This window comes from Coregonus clupeaformis, chromosome 16, assembly GCF_020615455.1.
Source record: "Coregonus clupeaformis isolate EN_2021a chromosome 16, ASM2061545v1, whole genome shotgun sequence".
Taxonomy (NCBI): Eukaryota; Metazoa; Chordata; class Actinopteri; order Salmoniformes; family Salmonidae; genus Coregonus; species Coregonus clupeaformis.
The window spans coordinates 46941913-46968497 of NC_059207.1; the positions used below are offsets into that span (position 1 = coordinate 46941913).

At 45.0% G+C, this 26585-nt stretch overlaps 1 protein-coding gene across 1 annotated transcript; it reads left to right on the top strand.

The window, feature by feature from the left end:
- The first annotated feature begins 120 nt into the window (after positions 1 to 120).
- LOC121585015 (guanine nucleotide-binding protein subunit beta-like protein 1) lies at positions 121 to 25809 on the top strand. The gene is made up of 7 exons (XM_041901326.1): positions 121 to 207; positions 11078 to 11241; positions 11503 to 11628; positions 12619 to 12781; positions 14969 to 15061; positions 18969 to 19184; positions 24685 to 25809. The coding sequence occupies exons 2-7, from the start codon at positions 11132 to 11134 to the stop codon at positions 24967 to 24969; spliced, it is 993 nt and encodes a 330-aa protein (XP_041757260.1). The 5' UTR covers positions 121 to 207; positions 11078 to 11131; the 3' UTR covers positions 24970 to 25809.
- The last annotated feature ends 776 nt before the right edge of the window (positions 25810 to 26585 follow it).

Sequence of the window (26585 nt, forward strand, 5' to 3'; positions counted from 1 at the left end):
AATCTTTTGAAATTCAAATGGTTTCTTTTACACTGCTAGAGAAACGGCCACTCAGTTGGCGCTGGTCCAGCCAAAAGCTCAATGGTCTAGCCAGTCAGTGCATGAACTGCAAAAAGAAATGCAGGCACTGGTAAGGACGACTGAAAAGAAGGGTCCTTCAAGTTCAACTGCCGCTTGTTTTGCTCTGCTTCCCCACGCTTTATTAAGGTACCTTCCCCTCTGACACCTTTCAAATTACATGCACATTGACAATGTATCGTTTTTCCTATTGTTAGTATCACTGATATTTGGACTCACGTTAAAGAGCTAGTGCTGTGTTTTGTTTGCAAATGTTGCTAGCCTGTGGATTTAGCTAGCTAATAAGCACACTGCCTTGGAAAGCCTGTGTTAGCTACGCTAACGTTAGCTGGGAAAGAAGCTTCTAGCTAGTAGTTAAATATTAATTTCTTAAACGTTGACAATACATACAATTATAGTGTAGATTGTAGTGTAACTGCATCTGTATAGGTAAGGAAAAATAGCTTGCGTTGTTGACAGCTCTGTCAATCTAGTTAGCGAACTGTTAGTTATTAATCCCTGCTAGATTCCTGCTTCCTGTTCAACACCAAAGTTAGTAGCAGATTATCAAGGAAGACTAGTGTCACACAGTTTGTTATACACACTTTAAACATGTCATGAGAATGTGTGATACAAGAGTGCAGATGAGCACAGTGATTAAATTGAGAGCCAAATAAGTTATTGTCTAACTAGCTAGTCGATGTTATTGATGTCTTGGAGAGGGCACATGACGTAGTTAGCCAGAGGAGTACAGCAGTGGTGTAGGCTGGTGATGAATAGCAGCCAATCCTCTTGTCCCTCTATCCTGAAGTGTGCAGGTAAACCCCTAGAGGAGGGAATTGGTGATAATACAAACAGATAAGACAGAGGTACCTGTTGGCCTAAGTCAGGACGATGCAGTGACAAAGTGCTCCATCAGTGCCTGCCTGATTGAGGCTTGGATGGTATTAGAGTCCCTTATCTACCATGGCCCCAGTTCAGCAGTCACGCCATTGACGGGAACAATGCCTCCTCTTCCCCCCACTGCAGCCGTGAATGACAGTGGGCGTGGGCGCACTTGTCTGACTTTACCCCCTATCAAGGCTAGCTGGCCTGGGGTGTTATATTATACCAGTCCAGATACCCTCACCACCAGCCGCTCAGTCACACAATGAAAGGGCTTGTGTCCCTTCCACTTCCTATGCTTTTTAATTAACTGGAGTTTTATAATGGACCCGGGTCTCCATTCAGCTTGTTGGTTTCCTCCTTGGGAGAATCTGAAATTATTGGCAGGGATGTGGGGAGGGTCTCGGAAGAAAGGCTGACTAATGGTTAAAGAGTCAATGCAGCCAGGCCCCCAGTGAAGTGGAAGTGCCCACGGAGGAACAGCGAGAAAGGGGGGAAACGCAAAATAAGACTTCCGAGGCGCATATTGAAGATGTTGGAAGAACTGTCCACGTTTACTTTTCGTCAGCCAACAAGATAAGTAAGCCTAACGAACAGCAAAAGCACTGGCCTATGTCAATCTACTGTCCCCTATAGTACAAAAGTTGACCTATTCTATTGTGCGGGAAAATTAAATATTCCAAACATAGTAGGGCTGTCCCCGACTAAAAAAAATCTTGGCAGACCGAGAGTTGTCCTGTTCTTTCGACCAATCGATTGGTCGAAATGTTTAAACTTATTTTCCATATATAGACAGACACACCCTATGTGTTTGAATAAAATCAACTACATATGCACTGAGCTTGTCTGATGCTTTAAACACACTGTTTTATTAAATAATTAGGGCAATTGACTAAAGAAAGAGCCCGATGGTCACACTGTGTTTAAAAAAAAAATGACAGCAAGTGCCTGTGTGACTGGCACACGTTGTCTCGCTCTCCTCCCTACTGCAGTGAAAAGGCACAACAGCACAGCAAGTGTTTATTGCGCTGTCCGTGCTGAAGCTGCAACATCATTACATCCATTTAGGTTCTTACTTGTTTCTGACTGAAAATGTATTTTAGAAAAAACATCCCCTATTCCCTCAATCCTTGCTCTCTTTACGTGAAACATGTAAGCATCACATGCATGTGACCAATAGGGCCTGACCTATAGCATATCATAATCACATCAATAAAGTTGTTAAACAAACTCTGAACACAGTAACACGTGACAGTAAAATAGATGTGGAGGACATGAAAAACAAACGCGAAAAGGGCTAATGTTTACTGGTTGCTCAGGAGAGAAAGATGAAGTCATATCTGTGGTAGACATTTGACTTAGTTGTTGAAACTACTGGAGATCAAGAAAAAGGAGGGTATAGGAGCAAGCGTTGCGTGATTATTATGTGTGCCAAACAGTTGCTGTTAGATTACAATATTATAATTTTTTCTGACCATTTGGAACAGTGTAAACAACACTAAATAAATAAGTGTACCAAAGAGTCTGTTCTAATGGGGAAAAAAATATATCTAAAGCCTTTATTACAGCAAAAAAACTGTTGCATGCATTCGTGCATTGCGGTTTATTTCTTGTTTAGGCTAATTATTCAAAGTTCCCTTTGTTATTTAATTTAAAACTAAAATGCTAGATTGCATTTCAAAGCATGAATGTCTTGTATGCTTTGTGATGGAATGAATGATTGATTGATACACTAGGCTATATATTGAAATATAGGCCTAAGTAAGTTACGGTATTAAGACCAAACAGGATGTGCTCTTAGGCCTACAGCTCGATGGTGGTTATACAAGGCTACTATTCAAAGCCTACTAATGATAACGACATTACTTATTATAATGATGATCATAATAGTAATAATAACGAGAAGGAGATCAAGAAAAAGGAGGGTATAGGAGCGAGAGCTGCATGTATACTATGTGACAAACAGGTGCTGTTACATTACAATATCATTTTTCTGCCTCTTTGGAAAAGTGTAAACACTAAATTATAAGTAATACCAGTCTGTTCTAACGAGAAAAAAAAGTATAAAGCCTTTATTACAGCATAGCAAAGATTAAAAACAGATGAATCTGTGAAATTGCTTTATCTGACATTTTGCCTTTGCATGAGGCTTGGTGCTCACGGAATCAGTAAGGTATTAAACACTCAAACAGGCATCAGCAAGATCTGTCTTATTTCTGTAGATAAATATGGATGATTTATAAAGGCAGGCACATTTAACAGTAAGGCTATTGATTATAGACCTAATTAAGTTGGTTTCCCCTCGCCTCAATTTTCTTAGACAATTAGGCTAAGGCAAGAGCTGTTTCCTGGTCTCTGCTGCTGCTGCCTCCACCGCATTGTTCTCAATCCCAATATGCTGGTTATCTTTGCTATTTTGCCAATTCTATGGCGTACTGAAGATTTGTTTCAGAACCGCAGACAGCGACCGTATCCAACGTGGGATAAAGCACATTTGTTATAAAATAATAGATTTATTAGTGTTGCTCCATTATTTGTACATAATATTAAAGCGGATTAATGTGCTTAATTTTGAGAAATTATTTGTCCACATAGTTGTGATACAAACCTTATCAAAACGTATAGGCCTATGGGCTAGTCTACATGAGGTGTGTGACTATGATTAGAAAAAGTCGCAAAAAAAAGGCATGTGCTGTTTCTTGCCTTACAAGCTGGCGATCATTCACAAGTGATAATATATCATTCAGAAGTGATACGCTAATATTGTCACCCATCAGACTATTCTTGATTTAATCTTGTCTTTACATATACTAAATAATATACACTACCAGTCAAAAGTTTGGACACACCTACTCATTCAATGTTTTACATTGTAGAATAATAGTGAAGACATCAAAACTATGAAATAACACATATGGAATCATGTAGAAACCAAAACAGTGTTAAACAAATCAAAATATATTTTATATTTGAGATTCTTCAAATAGCCACCCTTTGTCTTGATGACAGCTTTGCACACTCTTGGCATTCTCTCAACCAGCTTCATGAGGTAGTCACCTGGAATGCATTTCAATTAACAGGTGTGCCTTCTTAAAAGTTAATTTGTGGAATTTATTTTCTTCTTAAGGTGTTTGAACCAATCAGTTGTGGTGTGATAAGGTGGGGGGGTATACAGAAGATAGACCTATTTGGTAAAAGACCAAGTCCATATTATGGCAAGAACAGCTCAAATAAGCAAAGAGAAACGACAGTCCATCATTACTTTAAGACATGAAGGTCAGTCAATACTGAACATTTCAAGAACTTTGAACGTTTCTTCAAGTGCAGTTGCAAAAACCATCAAGCGCTATGATGAAACTAGCTCTCATGAGGACCGCCACAGGAATGGAAGACCCAGTTACCTCTGCTGCAGAGGATAAGTTCATTAGAGTTACCAGCCTCAGAAATAGCAGCCCAAATAAATGCTTCACAGAGTTCAAGTCACAGACACATCTCAACATCAACTGTTCAGAGGGGACTGTGTGAATCAGGCCTTCATAGTCGAATTGCTGCCAAGAAACACGAGCAATGGACATTAGGCCGGTGGAAATTTGTCCTTTGGTCTGGAGTCCAAATTGGAGTCCAAATCAACGCAATTGAGATGGTTTAGGATGAGTTGGACCGCAGAATGAATGAAAAGCAGCCAACAAGTGCTCAGCATATGTGGGAACTCCTTCAAGACTGTTGGAAAGCATTCCAGGTGAAGCTGGTTGAGAGAATGCCAAGAGTGTGCAAAGCTGTCATCAAGGCAAATGGTGGCTATTTGAAACTTGTTTGGTTTCTACATGATTCCATGTGTTATTTCATAGTTTTGATGTCTTCACTATTATTCTACAATGTAAAAAATAGTAAAAATAAAGAAAAACCCTTGAATGAGTAGGTGTGTCCAAACTTTTGACTGGTACTGTATGTGTGAAATTTGTTTTGACTTAGAATGGACCATTATCATGCACCTCTTGAAACAGGGGCAGGGGGGAAAAATACATGTAGTCTATGCACTTAAATAGCGAATGGAGAATGCTTTTCCCGTGGTTCATTTTCATGCCAGCCAGGTAGGCTATACTCCTGTTGTAAATATAAGCAATGTGCTTAATATTAGGAAAGTTGAGAAATAAATATAATAGGCCTAGAAAGCTGATGGGATCCTCCTCTTTTTAATAGAGGCCATGTTTTCTCACGCAGTTGCATAGCCTATAGAAATGTTGCGCAAGATGAGCTCATGGGCTCATGAAGTGTTTGATTAGATTTTCGATTACATTTGCATTGATGTCAGAGTGATTAAAGGGACAATAGCGTGCTGAGTACCAGGCAGTTAGCACGTTAGTCCTCCTGTAGCTCAGTTGGTAGAGCATGGTGCTTGCAAAGCCAGGGTTGTTGGTTCGATTCCCACGGGGGGCCAGTATGAAAAATGTATGCACTCACTAACTGTAAGTCGCTCTGGATAAGAGCGTCTGCTAAATGACGTAAATGTTTAGTAGGCTACTAATGACCATCAGCAGCATCAGAGCTTAGAGAAGCCTAGTTACCGTGACTAAACGGTAATGTGGAATTTGACTGTGGTCATGACTTGTGACTGCCGGTGTGGTGGTAATACGGTCACCGTAACAGCCCTAGATGTGGGGAGGGTCTCGGAAGAAAGGCTGACTAATGGTTAAAGAGTCAATGCAGCCAGGCCCCCAGTGAAGTGGAAGTGCCCACGGAGGAACAGCGAGAAAGGGGGGAAACGCAAGATAAGACTGTTCCGATATAGAACAATGACTAATAGCTGAGTTACGTTCTCACTAAAGGAGGGATTTCTTACTTGCCATGGAACCTACCGTAGTGTGTTTAGCCAAGTAGGTCAAAGCTGTAGTATAATATATTGTAGTTAATTAAAATGACCTGTACAAGCAGGCTATTCAGAATGCGTGTGTGTGAATGCTCTTCAAGGGGGTTGTCATTTTCATCATGCATATCAAGGCTCATATTTGATCATTATAATCAGACCATGGGACCATGGCCCTGTTCTCTCTACATAATGGGTTTTGTGAGACTGGGTAGTATATTTTCCATAACAGCCTCCCTGTGATCTGTATGTCCCGCTCGTATTTATGAATGGCATAATATGATGGGCAGCTCAGGTGGGTAACTGCCTCTCACATGATAGCTAGCTACCAACTCCAAAGAGCCAGGGAAGGAAGGAATGTGGTCTGGACAGCCCCTATTCCCCCCCCCACTTCATATAAACAGCAAGCTCTGCAAAGCAGGGGACACAGGTAGTGGCTGCGTTTGATCTGAAGGTCGCCAGCCCCTTGCCGGTGTTGAGCGATACCTGGCTGGAGGAGCTGGCTCTTATTTAATAACATGAAGGGGAAGCGGACTCTCTCATAATTAGGCCTAATTACCCCGTAGGTGTTGACAGATGGGCCAAGAAGAGACACACTGCCTTTATCCACAGACTTAGAGTCAGATTACCAGAGCTGTCTTATCTGTTACAGGGCCAGTAGGAGCCTCACTCTTCCCCTGGCCTGGCTCTTTCCACTGGGGCAGGCAGACAGGCAGGCAGCTCTGGTCCGGAGGAGCTCAGGTTTATTAATCAGTCAATGTGATTTATTATTCCCTTCCTCCCCGTACCACAAATTTAATTAACCGTTCTGTAATTTCTTGTGGGACACAGCAGCAGGTAGGCTATATGACAAATTCCCTGACTGACCCACTGGTTTTATGGTTATCTGTTGGTTCAATCATTTTTGAAAGGTAGGGTATTTAGTTTTATTAAAACTTGGGGTGGATGAACTGCTGAGTTCTAAGACCTGTGTTTTGACCAACAGTGATGTTCCTCCACAATAGCGTGCAGCCTATTAACCTAGTGTCCTATTTGCCTTTTATAGACCTATTACTAGTACTATCCATTCCTCCACACAAAAGGCGAGCATGCGAGGCGTGTGTGTGATATATTTTAGAATGCATTGTTTTGAATTATAATGACCCAACCGAAGCCAGACAGGCGGGTTGTCCGCTTTGACGCCTTGCTCAATTAGAATCTGTCTCTATTTTTGCGTTTTATCGCTGGCGCTGTAGTCACACATAAAAATGTTGTCATTGTTAACTTTTTTTTCAAGCTCATTTGAATTGAAAGAGGTAGCTAAGGGTTAAGGCTGTACCATACATGCTAAATTACATCAATGCATCCACTTATGGAAACACAACATTGCTATAAGCAAAGATGATTGGAGAAATGGACTATCCTGCTAGCATACAGGCACTGCTCTGGCTGTCCCCTCCTTTCCACCCGCCTCGCTCTGCTTGCTCCACCCACCTGCTTCTATTGAGTTTATCGCTTGAGGACAGTATTTATTGTCTTGATTTTACATCAGTTTTCATACAACATTTGGACTAGAATACCAACTGCAGCTTTGTTTGCCTGGTTGCCGCCTCAGGTTAGCGTGAAACAATTGAAGAGCCTCTCTGAATGCGTTTGAGTGACACCCTGTCACTGGACTGTTTATTTGTCTACTGCGCTGCCTCCCACATGTTTGTATTGGGGTTTTTGGTTGACTTGCTAACTACCAACCACCACAACAGTTCCATTGTTGGGGCAATCACAGGCAGTGGCTCTGGAAATGCTGACACCACTAAACAGAGGATGAGGACAGTGGACTGAGGAAGTAGTGGCGTGGTAGAAGTGGTTGTTTCTGTTTCCACCACCACCATTCTATGGAGAGAGATGCAGGCTGGGTGGTGGGTGGGCCAACCTACTTTTCAGTGACATTTTCCCAACTGCAGTAGTTTCCTTGTCAATCCCCCAATCACACCCCCATGCACAGCCAGTGTGTTTGATTGACATGCAGGCGGTTGGTCAGGGGAGGAATGTTCTGAGGCCCAGGCAGTCAGTGTTTGTACAACGAAAGCAAAGTGTGGTTCCTGACTAGTGGAGCCTCAGCCCAGCTCCAAGAGCTTCAGGCCTGCAGTAGTACAGTAAGGGAAGGGTACCTTAATCCACCTGTTATCAGGGTGAGCCTCGCTGTCACATTCAGAAATGGCAACAGAAACAGCACGGCTCTGAGCTCTAGCTATGGAATGTAGCCTGGCCTTCCCACCCATCCGTTCACAACAACCTCAGGCTTCACTAATAGATCTTCACAAACTTCTACAGTTGACATTTTGTTTAATTTCTTCATACCCCAATGTAGGTTACTACATTGAGTGTACAAAACATTAGGGACACCCCCCCCGGGAAACTGTTGAGCGTGAAAAACCCAGCAGCGTTGCATTTCTTGACACACTGAAACCGGTGTGCTTGGCACCTACTACCATACCCTGTTCAAAGGCACTTAAATATTTTGTCTTGGCCATTCACCCTCTGAATGGCACACATACACAATCCATGTCTCAAATTTCTCAAGGCTTAAAAATCCTTCTTTAACCTGTCTCCTCTCCTTCATCTACACTGATTTGAAGTGGATTTAACAAGTGACATCAATAAGCTTTCACCTGGTCAGTCTAGGCAATGGAAAGAGCAGGTATTCCTAATGTTTTGTACAGTCAGTGCTTTAGATTATTAGGTAGTTGAGGTAGTTTGTGGTAAACCTATAATATGCATACGATGTAGGCCTATGTCTCTGGTTAGACTAGTCATTTATGATGATGCAGTGACCGATTCCAGAAGCTTTAGGGGATCCTCTTTCTCTCTGCTTGAGCGGTCAGACCCTGGGTGATAGTGTGATAGTGGTGGCTGGCTGGCTGAAGTGGTAATGGGATAGTGGTGGGGTGTGGGACTGGGGATGACTGTGGTCTTTGTGAAGGTTCGAGTTAGACGGTGGTGCAGGTGCCCTCTTCTTAATTAGGGAGGCTGTGCAGAGGTCTGTCTCTCTCAGCTTCACAGATTAACATGGAAAATGTAACCACTAACCTTCTGAAATGAGCTTCTCCAAAATACCTGTGGCTCCAGTTTCAGCGTGTGCTGATGTGGAGGGCAAGGGTTAGCCTATAGGAGTAGCGGTGGGAGTGATTATAAACCAAGGGTTAGCCTATAGGAGTAGGGTGGGAGTGATTATAAACCAAGGGTTAGCCTATAGGAGTAGGGTGGGAGTGATTATAAACCAAGGTTTAGCCTATAGGAGTAGGGTGGGAGTGATTATAAACCAAGGGTTGGCCTATAGGAGTAGGGTGGGAGTGATTATAAACCAAGGGTTAGCCTATAGGAGTAGGGTGGGAGTGATTATAAACCAAGGGTTAGCCTATAGGAGTAGGGTGGGAGTGATTATAAACCAAGGGTTGGCCTATAGGAGTAGGGTGGGAGTGATTATAAACCAAGGGTTAGCCTATAGGAGTAGGGTGGGAGTGATTATAAACCAAGGGTTGGCCTATAGGAGTAGGGTGGGAGTGATTATAAACCAAGGGTTAGCCTATAGGAGTAGGGTGGGAGTGATTATAAAATAAGATTGCCCGCCGAGAAAGGAGTAACACAAGTCTTGAAATGAAATAGGCCGATTCTCACGTTTCTTATGTAGCGATTTCAGTGCCAAAAGAAATTGTATTTGAATTCCATAAGATTTACTTTGTATTAAGATATTGAACTTGAATTTAATGTTTTTCATTTGTAATGCAATTGAATCATTGAATTCATAAACTTGACTTGTATTTCATGATTTTAAACTGAATTGAATGAATTGCATTCAGCTTTAAAATTCTATTTCAATTTAATTGAATATTCAAATGTTCAATATATTTAGTCATTTTTTTTAGCAGACGCTCTTATCCAGAGCGACTTACAGTTAGTGAGTGCATACATAATTTTTTTATTTTTCATACTGGCCCCCCGTGGGAATCGATCCCACAACCCTGGCGTTGCAAACGCCATGCTCTACCAACTGAGCTACATCCCTGCCGGCCATTCTCTAGTGGCACAGCTAGCACTGTGATGCAGTGCCTTAGACCACTGCGCCACTCGGGAGGTTATATATGAATATATATGGTAGATATTGCATTCATTGTCCGTGTATCAAGTTTACAAACTATAATTTTCAAGTTTATCAAAGTTTCATATATTCAACTTCACAGATGCTTTCAAATTCACTTCTCTAAATTCAGATTTCAAAACCAGAGACAAAACCCTGGTACTTTGCCAGCCAAGAAAGATACAGAATCAAACGCTCTCTGTGGTCAACAGTAGCTTCTGGCGGTTTCTGAAGCCAATGTGGCATGTTGAATTTATTTTCTTCCTATGAATTTGGCTCTTAAGGTTTTTTTGTGTCTCATTGTCAACATATCGGTGTGATTTGACATCGAAACATAATTTCCTCTTTACATTTTTGGTCGGCTGGATTTCCCAAGCAGCCCTACCTACAGTTAACATAAAAGCCTGTGTGCTTCTGCTGCCTTTTGAGAATCGTATGTTGATCAAAACTCGAGTGAAAATCCTGAATCTCTGTGTTTACAGTAATTAAACTGTCATGTGGTGTGATTTAGGATGTATTGAGTAAGATCAGCTTTTATCATGTTGGCCTAGAAGGACGAGGAATAAATATCTCATCCACTTCTTCACCTAATGCCCACAGGCCTTATTTGTATAGTGGAGAGAGAGACTGTGTGTCTATTAGATGTGCTCAAATGATTGCCATAAAGGAATATAGCTGGGATGTAAGAAATATAGTCCTCTCCTCTGACACGGTCAAAAATAGTTTTTATAGCAACAAATTAAGATGGATGCAAAGGCTTGTTTTAGGCACATTATCATTATCCCTTTAACTTGCACAAATTCCTTCGACAAGATTACATCTAATCAGCTCTGTCTGGAGAGTAGTCTTCATTAATCCTCTTTTGTAAATGGCGAGGTCTTTCTCAATCACAGCTGACACCGTTGACATCGGCCCAGGCTTGCGTGTTAGCCAAACTCCATCTCACTATCGATTTGGATCTGCACTGATTGGAATAATTCACGTGAATTAAGTGAAAATTACACCCTCATTCCTTTCACTTATTATCAACCCCCTCAATTCCATTGTAATCAGAACATGATTTACCCAACTCACTTCAAACAACCGCCAATGTTTGGTTGACCGCTCTCCTTTAAACACTGTTCAGTTGTGACTGAGTGATCTTACTTGTGTTCCAGTGGGTGAGATGACTGTGGTGGTGACCTCCAGAGTTTCAAAAGAGTGACCCAGTGATGGCTCGTCCTGCCCCTGCTCCCCTGTACACCCTGAGGGGGGCTGGATCCCCCCTCAATGCCCTGCACTTCAGCTGCTGTGAAGGGGACCCTCCCCTGCTCTTTTCTGGGTAAGGGATCACGCCCTATCTCCATAGAACAGCTGAGCTGCATTAGTAGCCAGACACGCAGTGTTTGGCTTTTTAAAACATGTCCTTGTGAATGGTTGGGTATATGATTGTTGTTTTTGAAAACGTCTCATACATAACAACATGCTTTAGTTACATGCAGATTAATCTTTATGAAGTAAGAATGATAAGGACTTGTAACTTGTTAGCCATTATTGATAATAATAGTAGGCCTAATGGCTTGAATGGTGTGTTGTTGTGTAGCTCCGGCCAGGGGTCAGTCCATGTGTGGAACCTGACCACCAGGAGAGCTGAGAGAGTTTTAGAAGGTCATTCTGGAGCCTCTGTCATCTGGCTCAACACTCTCCACTCCAAAGACACTCTCATCAGGTAATAACTAACTACCTTACTGACAGTACCAGGCCTCAACTGATCTTCAGTTTTTACTCACAATGCACATTGTTTAGCTGTATGAAATTAGCCACAAATTAACTTTTAACAAGGCACACCTGTTAATTGAAATGCATTCCAGGTGACTACCTCATGAATCTGGTTGAGAGAATGCCAAGAGTGTGCAAAGCTGTCATCAAGGCAAAGGGTGGCTACTTTGAAGAATCTAAAATCTAAAATATATTTTGATTTGTTTAACACTTTTTTGGTTACTACACGATTCCATATGTGTTATTTCATAGTGTTGATGTCTTCACTATTATTCTACAATGTAGAAAATATTAAAAATAAAGAAAAACCCTTGAATGAGTAGGTGTGTCCAAACTTTTGACTGGTACTGTTTGGACCATTGGTTTTCTTAGAGGATTATCTACACAATTAACATGTTATTTTACCCATTGTTCAAAATATGTGTTTTTGATTGGACACCCTATAACAGGGATCATCAATTAATTTAGATTCAGCCACGGGACATTTGTTTTTCTTGAGCGGATGGTCGGGGGGGCCGAAGCATAATTACAAATAATTTGTAGACTGCAAATTAACCGCAAGAAGCCCAAACAGACTAAAACATAATCATTTCAAACCTTGCTTATATTTGTATGCGATCACGTGTGTTTCTCTATTATGCGTGGGAATACATGGGAACAGATTTCTTAAATAAAAATCACTTGGAGCTGATTTCCTGGTGTTTCGAAAGTATTTTATGTCCAACAATGCTCAAACTTTGGGGGCCAAATAAAACCACCCGTGGGAAGAATTCGGCCTGCAGGCCGCCAGTTGGGGAACCCTGCCCTATAACTTCTCTAACTTTGCATATGGACTAATTTGTAGCCTCACTGCAGGTGCCGCGTTAGCTGCACTCTCTTCTGTAATATGCTAGTGTGTGATTATCATCTGTGATATGTCTGTCTGTGTACTGTCGGCCAGTCAGGGGCGGGACATGCGTGTGTGCCTGTGGGACCTGGCTGAGGGGCGCAGTGATGTCACGGACACCCTGTGGACAGGCAGTGTGGGGTTCTGTCGCTGTTCCCTGCTAGAGACTGGCCCTGGGAGATGGCTACTGGCCCACCCTGGAGAAGCCATGGAGGAGGTGAGAGAGGGAGAGGGGAGGGGGTGAGAGAGGGAGAGGGGAGGGGGTGAGAGAGGGAGAGGGTAGGAGGTGAGTGGGGAGGGGTTGAGAGAGATAGGGGATTGGGTGACGGGATAGGGTAAGAGGGGATGTGGGGAGTGAGAGAGGGATGGGGAGAGAGAGGGATGGGGAGGGGAGGGGGTGAGAGATGGCGAGAGGAGGGGGGAGGGGGGGAGAGAGGGGGGATGGGGTGAGAGAGCGAGAGAGAAAATAACAATTAGAATTTGTGGAAGGGCTGTATATTGTGTAACTTCCATCTCTTAAGCCTCTCTGATAGAAACTTGTGAGTAGGTGTAGGTTTAGTGTGCATCAGCCAGACAAATGATTACACATTTCACCTTCCCCCCGCTTTAATGTGAGTGTTTGTTAGTGTGTGCAACAGGCAGCTTTTCAGGCACCTTTATTGCCTTCAGATTCCTGTTACTCACCCTGCTCTGATGAAGCCTCACATGAAAGAGACAAACGTACCGCCGCTAACTCCAGCCTATAGAGACAGGCATGGCGAGGCAACGGGGCGCCTGCGAGACCAGCACCCTCAGTAATGCCATTGTGACGGCACTCATGCACGCACACACGCACACAAACCCTCTCTCTTATCACTCTGTCCCGCTCTCCTGTCTCACCCCTGGCTGCCCCACAGTCATCCATGCCTTTCCCAGGGGATCCTAATCATAGGTCTAGTCCCATGCCTCCACACACACAGCTACAAAGCATGGCACACTGGCGTAGATCTGAGCCAGAGGCGGAGGGAGGGAAGGAGTTGCACCATCAATTTGGGAGGTAGGTTTAATGTTTACCCCTCGCTACCTCTTTGCCATCGGATTGCTTCCATTGCAAAAGCATTCATTAAAAGAGTGGGTGTTTTATTTATGGGCATCAGTGTGTGTGCACCTGAGGCACAGCGAGTGAAGCAGCTACTTAAAGCCCTCTTTGTCTGGCTGGCAAGTTCTGGGTAAACATGAGGCACAGATGTGGCACCCCGATAAAATACAGATCACTCCCTTAAACGGGATGTTGAATCTGGTTGGTCCGTGTAACAGGATGTGTAAATCTGATTGGTCCGTTAAACAGGATGTTTAATCTGAGCCTTAATGAGGATCTATCTCTCTGTTTCTGTATCAGTCAGAGAGACTGAGTAGTGTAGCCATAGGGGCTGCCTCTCTCATTAGATTGTGTATCTAGGTACAGAGACTGAGTAGCTATAGGGTCTCTCTCTCTCTCATGGGCTTTCATTAGACTGTGTATTTTATCAGTCAGTGCCAGTGTGTCTAGGTCAGGGAAACGACACTCGCGTCAGGAGGTCAGGCCTTATTGGGATGTATTATAGACTGCAGCGCTGCAGCTCCCCTCTCTCTCTCTCTCTCTCTCTCTCTCTCTCTCTCTGTCTCTCTCTTTCTCTCTCTCCCCCCCGATTGATCAGTCTAATAGTAATAAGACGGCCATAAAGTGTAAAGCTGTTATGTCCCAGTCCCGTTGTGTTTCCTGTTGCTGCGCTGAAATGAGGGATTGAAGTTTGAACTTGATTTAAAAAATATATTTACAAAAAAGTTTGCCTTGTCTCTGTTGTTCAGTATTTGTATTTATTAGGGATCCCCATTAGCTGCTGCCAAGGCAGCAGCTACTCTTCCTGGAGTCCAAACACATTTAAGGCACTTACATCACACATAAAACAAAAGATAAAACATTATTACACCACTACATACTGTATCTACAATACAAAATGTATAATACCACCATACAACAATATTACAATGTACGTGTATGTAGAGTGCATGTGTGTGCGTATGCATGTGTCTGTGCCTGTATCTCTTCACAGTCCCTGCTGTTCCATAAGGTGTATTTGTATCAGTTTTTTTGTTGGTTGGTTGCAAGACATATGGCTTTAGCTTATACATCTGTGATTGGGTGTTGTTAGTGTGTGACTGGGGTCTAGGGTGGATTGGAGTGGACACTGCTTGTTTATTTATTATTTTATTAACCTTTATTTAACTAGGCAAGTCAGTTAAGAACAAATTCTTATTTACAATGACGGCCATCTCTTGCCTGGGTGGGTTAGTTAGTTACTTAGTTTGAATGTAATAACCATGTACAAATTTAGAAATCTGCTTCTTATTCTGCCTGAGTGTTTGACTGTTCCTCTTCCTACAGGTGAAGATCATTGACCTGCCCAGCAAGAGCCCAGTCTGCTCCCTGATACCACAAGCCAAGCTGGGGATGGTTATGTGCATCAAGCTATGGCAGGCAAGGAGTATCCAATACACTGTCTTATTCTCCCAGAAGCAAGTCTAGGCCTGCGTCCCGAATGGCACCCTATCTCCCATATAGTGCACTAGTTTTGACCAGAGCCCCTATGTACTATAAAGGGAATAGGGTACCATTTGGGACACAGTCTAGCTTCCAGCTACCTGTATCTACGGTAAGCTAACAGTGCAGCATCACACTGCACTATAGAGTTCAGTCAGTTCACTTTACGACCATAAAAGAAAAGAAAAGGTGTAGTATTTTCCTTTCCTCTCGTCCTTCTCCTTAATGTTTCTATTTTTACTGGTTGTAAACGGATTGGCTGAGAGCGTTCGACAAGACGCATACATAAAAGATACATCAACAAATATGAGACTACTCTTGGCTTGGTGATTTATAGCTATAACTTTTTTCCAGTGCCTTTCTCCATTCACGATGAGCGAGTCGAGTCCCAACACTGTAATTACAGTGTGTGCAAGAGCTGGGGTTCAACAGCCATATATCAGCCGTCTAACCGCCAGCCAGCTGCACATTGCATCTAAAGATCCTTTGCCCTCCTCTATTTTGTAAATACTGTCAAGAGTTTTATTCCCCCCCCCCCCATTACAGAGACCTGTAATTATTTTCACGGTTAATTAATATTTTTTGCTTTGCAGTATTTATGATTTTCTGCTTATGCAAGACGTTTAATGAATTGCGGCCGGTTGGTTTGATGACAGAACAGGGGCGTTTTGGGAGTTGAGTGGCAACAGGAGTCAGAGCAGGCGATGCAGTGTGTATACTGTGTGTGTGTTGAACCAGGGCGGTTTGGGTGGCTATATGTGTCACCAGACATCAATGGTAATTGTCCTTTTGTTGCTTAATACTGTTTAGTTGTGTTCTTTACTATTTCCTTTTTATTTGATTTTGGAAGCCAATGCAGTTTCAGGGTTTACTGCCAGAAAACATGATTATTAAGTATGCAATGTCAATGGGAGGGATACTTTGCAGGCAGGCAGATCTGTTTGACACCAGGCCCAGGTTACATTAAATCATTCCAGTTTGATCCTTTCATCACCGGGCCAGACTAATCTGTAACCATCACAGAGCTACTCGAAAACGTACCCGCCAGGGGAGAGTTGAAAACAATGTGTGTGTGTGCGTACAAGTGTGAGAGTGTGTGCGTATGAGTGAGTGTGTGTGTCTACAGTTCTGTGAGTGACATTGAATGTGTGAGTCTACAGTACTGTGAGTACCGGTATATGTGTGTGTCTACAGTACTGTGCATCTTTGTGTGTTACACGTCTCTGCGTGTGAATGTGTTAACCAAGTGCTGAGGGGTATAGGAGGCAGCCTGAATATATCGCCCACATATTCTGTCAATCAATCACAAGACGCTCACCTCCTTATCCACATGATCCCTGCTGGTGCAGCCCGCTGTTTCCTCAACCTCTGACACACACTGGGGGGAAGACAATGAGTCGGCTCCCCTCTCTTTCTCTCCTCTCCCTCCATCCTGCCTCTGAAAGTGAGAGCAAGGATCCTCCATCATGCTGACAGAGACCTGAGAACAGATTTATTGGCGGCCTTTAAACGTTTGACGCTGGACGTTTGGAAAGGTTTAAAATCATATTACGTAGCGCTTTCTTTTGGGTTTGCCCTCCACTCTTGGGTTTTTGCTTTGCATTTTTTCCCCTCCCCAGGCCTCTCTAAAGTTAGCATGCGGAATGGGATCTGGGTCTGGAAGGTAAACGAGCTAACGGAGCATTCTGATTGGCTAAGGCCGGCTAGCGGCAGGAGCGGAGGGAGAAAGTGCCTCCATATGTTGTGCGGAAGGGAGATGTGAGATGTGGGCTCGGGAGGTGGACATGATGTATGATGTGCAAGGCTTTTAACATGAACAGAGGCTGCCGGCGAGAAGGAAAGGTTCCTATACAGATATCCATCACTCTCAGCTCATCGCCCCAAAGCCATCATGTCATTGCGAAGTGGAGTAGAGCGGATGGATGGACGGGGATGGGATTGGTTCCGTATGTGCTGCTGTGGTGTGGTGCCCACCGTTCCTTTCCCCTGATCTGTCACATCACCGTGCCTCTCCCGCTCTCTCAAGTCTTCCCTCTCTCGCTTTCCCACAACTGGTTTGGGACATACTGTAGTCTGGGTCCTGTGAGTCCTGTGACTGATGATGATGAACAGGTTTAGTATGGTGTTCTGCGATGCATGACATACGGCAGATCGGTAGAGCATGTGTGACCTGCGTTGGTTATTAGAAGAGCACATGAAAAACCCCAAGACCACTTCTTCTGGTCAAGTCTGACCCTCTACTCAGTGAAGCAAAGCTTAGGAGCACAGAGAGGCTGGGTCTGTACAGAAGACTAGGCGGTAACTAGCGCTGCACCCCCTATGGCACCCTATATATATGTATATAGTGCACTGGTCAAAAGTAGTGCACTTTATAGGGAATAGGGTGCCAGTTGGGTTGCACCCTAGGAGATGGGGTTGGATGGTGAACAACAGTTTTCATAGAGTACAGTACAACGGCTCCACTACTCTTCTCTCTGACTCTGGGTGCACCGTTCAACGTTCATCCATCTTGCCAACGGTGCTTTATAATGATGAATCTTTCCCTGAAGCATGAGCCCTACTCCAGCAGAGAGCCTTGTAGAGGGGCTGCGGAGGATATAATGAATTAGGTGTCTACCCAGGGTTCCCTGACCTCCGCCCTGTGACATCATCAATCAATGAGCTCCTACACTTAACGTGAAGTGCAAGGGCCGAGGGGCAGCAGGCGGTAACGCTTACAACCGACACAGCCCAGCCAGGAGGCAGGAGAACGCTGATTTTCAGTTGTTTTTATTTGTTTTCATAATCTCATAATATAGTTCGTTAGTGACGTGTTTATAAGGAATACAGGGGTCTGTCTATAATTTGTTTTAAGGCTTGAAAAGAGAAATATACTGTTAAGTGAGAAGAGGACTTGAGGAGGAGGAGAAAAAGTGTATTCGGTTCTCTTGGCTCCTTACACATATGGAAAGAATTTCTGTTGTCCTTCAGTCTTGCCTATGCAGGGCACACTATCGCTTGAGGCCAGATGGTATGCTCAGCCTCTAGATGGGACAAGTTTGTAGCTAAGGCTCAAAGACGAGTGGTAACAATACAGAGAAGAAGCATAGTTGCTTTCTAAATACTTTATGGTTATGGAGATATCCTCCCTCTAAACTGGTTGGGTTGCGATACCTGCCAGCATTCTATTTTTGTTTCCGCTTGACTTTTCCCCTGAAGACATAATGATAGGTAGTCGTATCCCTGATTTGCATACATCAGGTGGAGGTGGTTGTAAAGGGACGGGGCTTTCAGACTGAGGGGGCTGTGCCTTTACTTGCCGAGAGAGATAAATGGTGGGCCTGTGGTCAGGGGAGGAGAGAGGGAGGCGCCCTCCCCTTTCCTCCTTTCCTCCAGCTGTGAGGTGATAATATGAAGCCCTCTGCTTTTATCAGCTCACCTTTGTTTTCATCCACTAAACTGATTTAGGAGCCCACCGTATTCCTCCTCATAACGCCTCTCCTCTTCCCTGTCTCAGATCAATACCTGGGATCCTTCACAGGCAGCCAGTAAACACATAGTAAAAGGCTGTTGTCTGCATGTGCAGTAGAATAGGATATATAGAATACGTCTGTAAAACCTGCGTGTGTGTGTATTAGACAGTGCAGTGAGTCTATATGCATGTCTGCTCCTGCAGGGAGGGATACAGATGAGGAGTAAATTGACGAGCACTGTAATAGTAATAGTCTGCCTGCCAGGCCAGCAGGAGAGTAATGGTCCTCAGAGTCGCACAGCGTCAGTGTGCTCCCATACAGATAACCCCTGCTCTGTCTGCACAGCCCCCTGGCCTCTATGGTAACATATCCTCCTCTCTCCCCCCTCTCAGCCAGACTCAAGCCCTGGCCCTCTCCTCCTGGCTGGTTATGAGGACGGCTCCCTGGTGCTATGGGACGTATCCCAGAGGTCCGTGCTGAGCAGTGCGGCCGCCCACCCTGAGCCCGTCATGTGTCTGGACTTTGACCCCGCCAGGCAGAGGGGCATCTCTGGCTCCTCAGAGAAGAGCCTCGCCTCCTGGATGCTTGATGGACAGCACAGACTCCAGGTCAGTGAGTGTGAGCCTTCTCTGCGGACTCCCTCCTAGACCTGGGTTCAAATACTATTTAAAATCTTCCAAAGACTTTGACGTTTGTTCTAGCCAGACTGGAGTGGCCAGGTGGGTGGGTTTTGCCCTTTTGGGACTTTTCTATTGGTTCCGTCGCAGCAGGTAAGCTCAATCAATCACAGATAGAGTATTTGAAATGATTTTAAATAGTATTTGAACCCAGGTAGGTCTGTTCTCTCCAGACTCTCTCTGGCTCTCTTCTCTCTCTGGTAAAACATACAGCCCAGAGGAAGAGTCTCTGCAGGGCTCTGGGTCATAAATCAAACCGCTGGTTACACAGTGTCGGCAGGCCCAGGGCTGGGGTGTCACTCTAGAGGAGCAGATCGTCTGCCACACACACACACACACACACACACACACACACACGTGCGTGCTCAGTCCTTCTCAGACCAGAACCATCCTGATGCTCTAGTCTAGCTGCTTTAGTGACTCTGAAAAAACAAACATCCCATCACTCTTCTGCCATATATTATCTTACGTAACAACCGAGCGCATCTGAGCTGCAACGCTTCATTTGACGCTATATTTTCTGTTGATTTCATGAGCGAAAGGAACGGCCCCATATTTCACGTGTACCCAATGAATCAGTGTAGAGGGGAACCTGAGACTTGATATACTACACTCCTGCACTGTGGAGGGGTATTATTCTTTCCAGGCCTTTTTACAAATGAACGCTTGAATTAGAAATATTTGTAAACCCTCTGTTTTTTTGCCCCAAACGCCTGCAATAACACTGGAAAGGGTTTGATTCAATATACTGAAAATAGGAGCCCTGGCTATTCGGTTTATTTTGCACAAGCACAAAATATTGATTTAATATGTAATTCTGGAGAATATTTTAAAAAGCGAGTGGGGGAAAGGATCCAACTGGGGCTTTTAAATTATCCTGAAGTGCAGCGCAGTGTGACGCCCAGACAGCCATCTCCACTTCTTCCCACAAAAGTATTTTTGTGCGGACGGCAGTATAGCGAGGCGGAGGGCTGGGGTATCTGCCTGCCGGATGGCTGCTCTTCTCTGCCCGATGTACGACCCGCGAGAGGTAATACAAATATAAAAACCTTGGAGGCTGTTAACCAAACAAAAAACATATCTGCAGTAAAGGAACAGTAGTTCACAGTAGGAGGCTACAATCAAGTCTGAGGAGCTGGAAGTGCCATAGGACCCCAGTCCACAAATCACCCCCACACCAACCATAGCAGTGACATCACCCCCACACCACCCAGAACATTGGAATCACCCCCACACCACCCAAAACAGTGGAATCACCCCCACACCACCCAGAGCATTGGAATCACCCCCACCCAGTGCAGTGGAATCACTTCCACCCATAGCAGTGGAATCACCCCCACACCAACCAGTGCAATGGAATCCCCCACACCACCTAAAGCAGTGGAATCCTCCCCACACCACCTAGAGCAATGGAATCCCCCCACACCACTCAGAGCAGTGGAATCACCCCCACACCACCCAAAGCAGTGGAACCCCCCCACAACACCAAGCAGTGCAGTGGAATCACCCCCCCCCCCACACACACACACACACACACCACCCAGAGCAGTGGAATCACCCCCCACACACACATACACCACCCAGAGCAGTGGAATCCCCCCCCCCACACACCACCCAGAGCAGTGGAATCACCCCCACACCACAGCCCAAGCTGGGGGAGGGAGGGAGTCAACTCTGAGGTGGAGGGGAAACTGAGTTTGACAGAACACAGTGGGGTCCTGGTGGTAGTTCTGCTCTCCTTAGTGGAGGTGAAGGCTGTGAAATGGGCTCAGATAAGGACAGATACACTCTGGAATGGAACTTAATTTATTACACATGGCTCCTAGAGGCTGTTATCTTCTGTTCAGATGAGCTTTGGTAACCTTGGTATCTTAACTTTTTTGTTAGTTACGTATTTGTGAGGATATCGTGCGTGTGTGTATTGAGCAGGGGAGAGTGCATAGATATGGATTTAGTCCCCAGCAGCCAAAGGTTGCTGCTCACTACTGACAGATACGGTGAGATGGGTTCCTCCAGTCAGATATAGATAGACAGATGGAGGAGAGAGAGAAAGACTGAGGTAGAGAGAAGCGGGCATAGAGGGAGAGAGGCAGAGAGAGACCGAGGGAGATTAGCAGCGTAAATCAGGCATGGCTGACTCTGAGTGGCCAGGCCAGAGACACAATGACATGATGACAGCTCTCACAGGTGGCGCTCCACATCCCTCAATCACAGCCATCTCTAACCCCAGCCCCATCTCAACCTCCTGCCCTCGGCCCAGCCCCCGAATACCAAGCATCTCCGTGTCACCAACACATACCTGCATAGACTCTCCTGTGCTGACCTGGGTTCAAATACTATTTGAAATCATTTCACGTACTTTAGCTGTGGTGGGGTGAGCTTGTCTGTTGCAAATTTTACTGAAACTAATAGAGAAGTCCCAAAAGTGCATATCACGCCCGACTGGCACTTCAGGCAGGCTAAAGCAAACACTCAAAGTATTTCAAATAGCATTTGAACCCAGGTCTGCTCCTGTGTACCAGGAATTCTAGTGAGGCCTACATCTATCAGCTGACAGAGAGAATAGGTCAGGTCATTACAGACTGATGCCTAATCTAGGCTGGGGGTGATGGACTGATGGATGGATGACTTGGATCCCTTCTCTAACAGTTCCTCTGAGGCGTGGCCGAGCCGCCTGGTTTCAAGAGATATTCTATTAGTATTTTTTTTTAAGGTTTGGGAGGGCAGGTACAGGTGTAGCTCTTACCTGTCCGTCTGTCTGTCACGTCCATCTCCTTTCCTGTCTCTGAGACGGGGCCCCTGACACCGACACCCACAGTGTTATTCAGACCTGGGTGGGGTGTTAGAAATACCTGCCAGAATTCCGGAATGGAATGGACACAATCTGCTTGAGTGAGACTGATGATGGGGATGTTTCAATAGATCAGCGTGAAGCTCCGTGCCAAGAGCTGGTCCTCCTGAGCGATCTGCGCCGAGAAGCAAAGCAGACGCTCCTTTTGAACGTCCGTCCTATCTGTCCGCATTGCCAAGAGCAGGATCTCAACGTGTGAGTTTTTATTGGACTAGACCCTGTAATCTGGGGAAATGAATGGCTTTTGGGAAAGCCCAGCTGTAGAACAGAGCAGAGCAGGAGGTAGCCTAGTTGTGACTGACTGCTGAGATTACTGGCATTTAGACAGCAGGCCTGGTGTGTCTGTAACCAAGCCAGGATGGAATGCTCAAACAGACAAATTATTTTCATGATGACGAGAATTTGATAGTAAGGAATGAGAGGAGTTTATTAATGACTGAGCTACACTCACTGGAGGAAGTGCCTGATGTAGCAGCCATTTTCTCAGCATCATGTTTCAGATTGGAGAAAGTGTAGAGAAAATAATTAGGCTTACAACCTAACAATGGATGGACAATTACTTACTTTTTTGACCAGCCATTTACGGCTTACAACTGACCCCTTCATTAAATAAATACATTTTCCTGACACAATCTATGGGAAGCAAAACAAACAAAAATAGACAGTTGAACCTATCATTATCAAGGCCTGTAATGACAACCAGATGGAGAGGGGTTCGGGCATACCAACTTCTTGAGGTAATAATGGGCTTCAAAATGATCCATCTTTCACCCCCCACCCCCATCCAGCCCCACTTTGTTGGTTTGTAGGTCTCTTACATGGGCTAGTCTAGTTCGGCTGACAATACGTTCGTTAGTATTAGCTTGATCTAAGTCTAGTAAGAACCCATATTAATCCTAAATTATTCTAGGTTTTTGTATGTCGGTTCGTTGGTTGCGTTTTGATCAATGGCATTCCTCCTCTGTAGTCTTTCTCCCGTTGCATTCCACTCTATCCACTAGGGTTGGGACTGGGAGTACCTGGCTTATATCTTCCACATGCAGTGCTGAACGCCTCTGATTTTCCCATCCGGAACAGGAGCACGCAGATAAATTCTTGGCTGTCACCTCCTGCACAAGGCCATTAGTCTCCAAGGACACAGCTTATGAAGTCAATTTTACGCTGTCCAGTTTGATTCCTGCTTCCATGGCCAGATGTGGATGTCCCATTCAAACACACCAGCGTTACGCTGCGCAGTCTTACGAAGAACTGGGTAGAGCACGTACGTTCCCCCTCGGAATGTCAGCGGCACTAGGCCCGTAGATAGTGATCTTGCTGCCATCCATTATAATGTGTCACAATGTTGCCCCTTACTGAGATAAATTCAGTCTCAGGGACACTGTAGATCAGAGAATGGGAGTGGAGGGTAATCTGGAGCAGGCAGCCTTTACAACTGTGTATTTATCGGTCTCTTCTCCTGTTGACCAGACCTTTCAATGCACATGTAATTCATCAGAGGTGCTTAAAGAAACACGGTTCTGCAAACAAGGATTTCAACGAGATGGTCTATCTCTCTTTCTTTATTTACTCCTCTCTTTCGCTCTCTCGGCTCTCCCTCTCTCTGTCTCGCTCCCTCTCTCTCTCGCTCTCGCTCCCTCTCTCTGTCTCTCTCGGCTCTCCCTCTCTCTGTCTCGCTCCCTCCCTCTCTCGCTCTGTCTCTCTCGCTCCCTCTCTCTGTCTCTCTCGGCTCTCCCTCTCTCTGTCTCGCTCCCTCTCTCTCTCTCGCTCTGTCTCTCTCGCTCTCGCTCCCTCTCTCTGTCTCTCTCGGCTCTCCCTCTCTGTCTCGCTCCCTCTCTCTGTCTCGCTCCCTCTCTCTGTCTCGCGCTGTCTCTCTCGCTCTCGCTCGTAAAGAAGTGACAAAGGTATCTCAGCCCCATTGCTCTTACCATTGAAAACCTCCCAGCCTGTAACTCCAAACCAAATAGTCGAAATTGAGAGAGATTTGCTCTCCACTACTCATGTCGTAATGTTTTATGCCTGATGATTGAGTCCCTAGAGTTTCTTGGCCAGGTTCAACAACAATCCAGGCCTCCACTTGGACCTCAATCATCAAATCAGCTGATCATCTCTCTCTCCCTCCCTCCCACTCCCACTCTCTCTCTCTCTCTCTCTGTTGTTATTGGGCATGCTTCCCCACACGGGAATGATTAAGTAGCTTGGTGACCTAATTGGTGTTTGATCATTATTTTTCTCTCTCGGTTGGTTGCGCAATTCTGTTGAGTCTCGTTTTAGATCTTGTGTAACAAAATGATTACCTCAATTACTGTGACAAAAAGGCTATTTTTAAATATCCATGGGTTTCTGTTTTGCATGAACGTCTTGCGTATGTTACTTAGCAACTGAAAAGTCCTGACCAATTACCTTTAGCAGCCTACAATGTTATAACCAATTTGGAGTGCATTGCTGTGCTTTTCTTGTGTTGAACATTGTGTGCATGCTTGTGTTGGTGAATCAGGCTCTCTGAGAACAGTCTATGTATGGATTCTTATGGCCCCTTTTTGTTGCTTGCTCTCTCTGTGGTCTTTGCTGTTCAATCCTCAGCTCCAGCAACCCGTAGCCCTTGTGAATCCTGGCATCTCCCAGCTCTGTATCCGGGGGGACCGTAAGATCGTGGCGTCGGCCGGCTGGGACCACCGTGTCCGTGTGTTTGGCTGGAAGAAGCTCCGGTCCCTGGCTGTCCTCCAGCACCACACAGACATGGTGATCAGCCTGGCCTTCTCAGACCAGCAGGACCCAAGGAACAGGCTGCTGGCCGCGGGATCCAAAGACCAACGCATCAGCCTTTGGTCCATATACAACCAGGGCTCAGACTCGGACACTGGGTGAGCCACTGGGCCCTGTAGGTATGCTATGGGTGTGACCATGAATGCGTGTATCTCAGTGATTATACCAACTCTTCTACATTTCACGATGCATAAGCATTATGAACACTCCTTTTACTATCCCAGGTCTGTATCTGAATGTACTGACTAGAGCTGGACTATGTGGACTACTGGGCAGGAACTTCTGTCTCAGACTGTGAAGACATTTCCGACATAGCCAAGATGGATCAGGTCAGGATGAGATGTCTTTGTGCTTCCAAACAAAAGCTGTCAAGATGGCGGGTTAGTTCTGCTAACAATTCACTGAGACTTAATTTGAGGAATTTGTACACATTATTTTGTCAAATCCAACTGTTAAATAGTGTTTGCTTATCTGGTAGGAGATTTGCTTGAGCGGACTTGAATTTGAGGTATAAGTCGCACCTGAGCGACTGTGTAATCCTGTGTTGTTGATCTAGTTTAACATTGCCCTCTGCTTTGACCTACACTGCATCAGTCAAACAGGGTTAACCACAGAACTGGGACAGAAGAGACAAAGCTGTTTGTTAAGGAGGGTCACTAAACAATCGTCCCTCAACTAGAGAGGCTGTCTGTAGGGATATGGACTAAAGAGGTTAATTGTATTTTCAGGTTGGTCTTGAATGTATTTCTGTTTGTTTTTGTGAATATGATATGTTGCCCCTGTGCATTGTGGGAAGTAATGTGTCAAATTCAAACTTTGATTGGATACATTTACGGTTTGTGAATTACACCCCAAGTACACCGTATGTATGTAGTAAATGCTTTGCTTTTTTACTTTTTTATTTCCTGGTAGGCCTAATAAATATGTTTTTCTGTACATCCACCAAGCATCAACAGTTGTATAACTGCAACCTAGAATCTAAATTAGTCTTCCTTGGTCAGGGTAGTTGAGAAGCCGTCCTCCATACTTATGTTTGTAATGTTTGTCTACCTTGTGTAAATGGTGTCTCTAATAATATCCCAGTGAGTCAATGAGCAGCATGGGATCTCATGTGTTACATGGCCGCGCTGCCTACTTCAAACAGACATTTTGCTTCATAAAGCCCCAGTCTCCTGGGATGACCTAGACAGGAGTAGCTCATCAGACTTTACAGGAAAAGGCCAGAGAAATCAAAGGCTCCTGACGTTCATAATAGCAGTGAGATATTCCTCTTTTCCAAGTAAGAGGAAAGAGCAACCCGTTCCATTACATGAACTAACTCCCCTGGCGCGTGCTCCGTCCTTGTCTTCCCTCCGCTCAGACTTCTCTCCCTACCTTTGTCCGTGACCTCTGCCGCGACTTCTTCAATCTCTAATAGCTTCCTACTTCTCCTGTAGACTTTGAACAAACAGAAGTGGCATGGGCCGGCTTCCGTCCATTCTCTGATAAATCAAATGGTGCAGATGTGTGCTGAATGGAGGAGCGACCCACAAGCTGAGGGATGGAGGACGGGAGGGGGGCTGTCGTAAATCACCTCATAATGGATCATTTAGGAAGTCAATAAATGGAGAGAGGAGAGGACCCCACAACAGGGCCGGACGCACAATAGAACCCGTGCCTCAGTCAGTTATCACCTAGCGTGTCTATCATGGCCTTGGGGGTCAAGGGTCAGCGGGCCA

What these genes read in the sequence shown, in the direction of transcription:
- LOC121585015 (XM_041901326.1), top strand. Translation starts at nt 11,132, where the DNA reads ATGGCTCGTCCTGCCCCTGCTCCCCTGTACACCCTGAGGGGGGCTGGA. An exon ending in TCCAAAGACACTCTCATCAG is followed by an intron (nt 11,629 to 12,618) that starts GTAATAACTAAC and finishes ACTGTCGGCCAG; the next exon opens with TCAGGGGCGGGACATGCGTG. An exon ending in TGTGCATCAAGCTATGGCAG is followed by an intron (nt 15,062 to 18,968) that starts GCAAGGAGTATC and finishes CCCCCCTCTCAG; the next exon opens with CCAGACTCAAGCCCTGGCCC.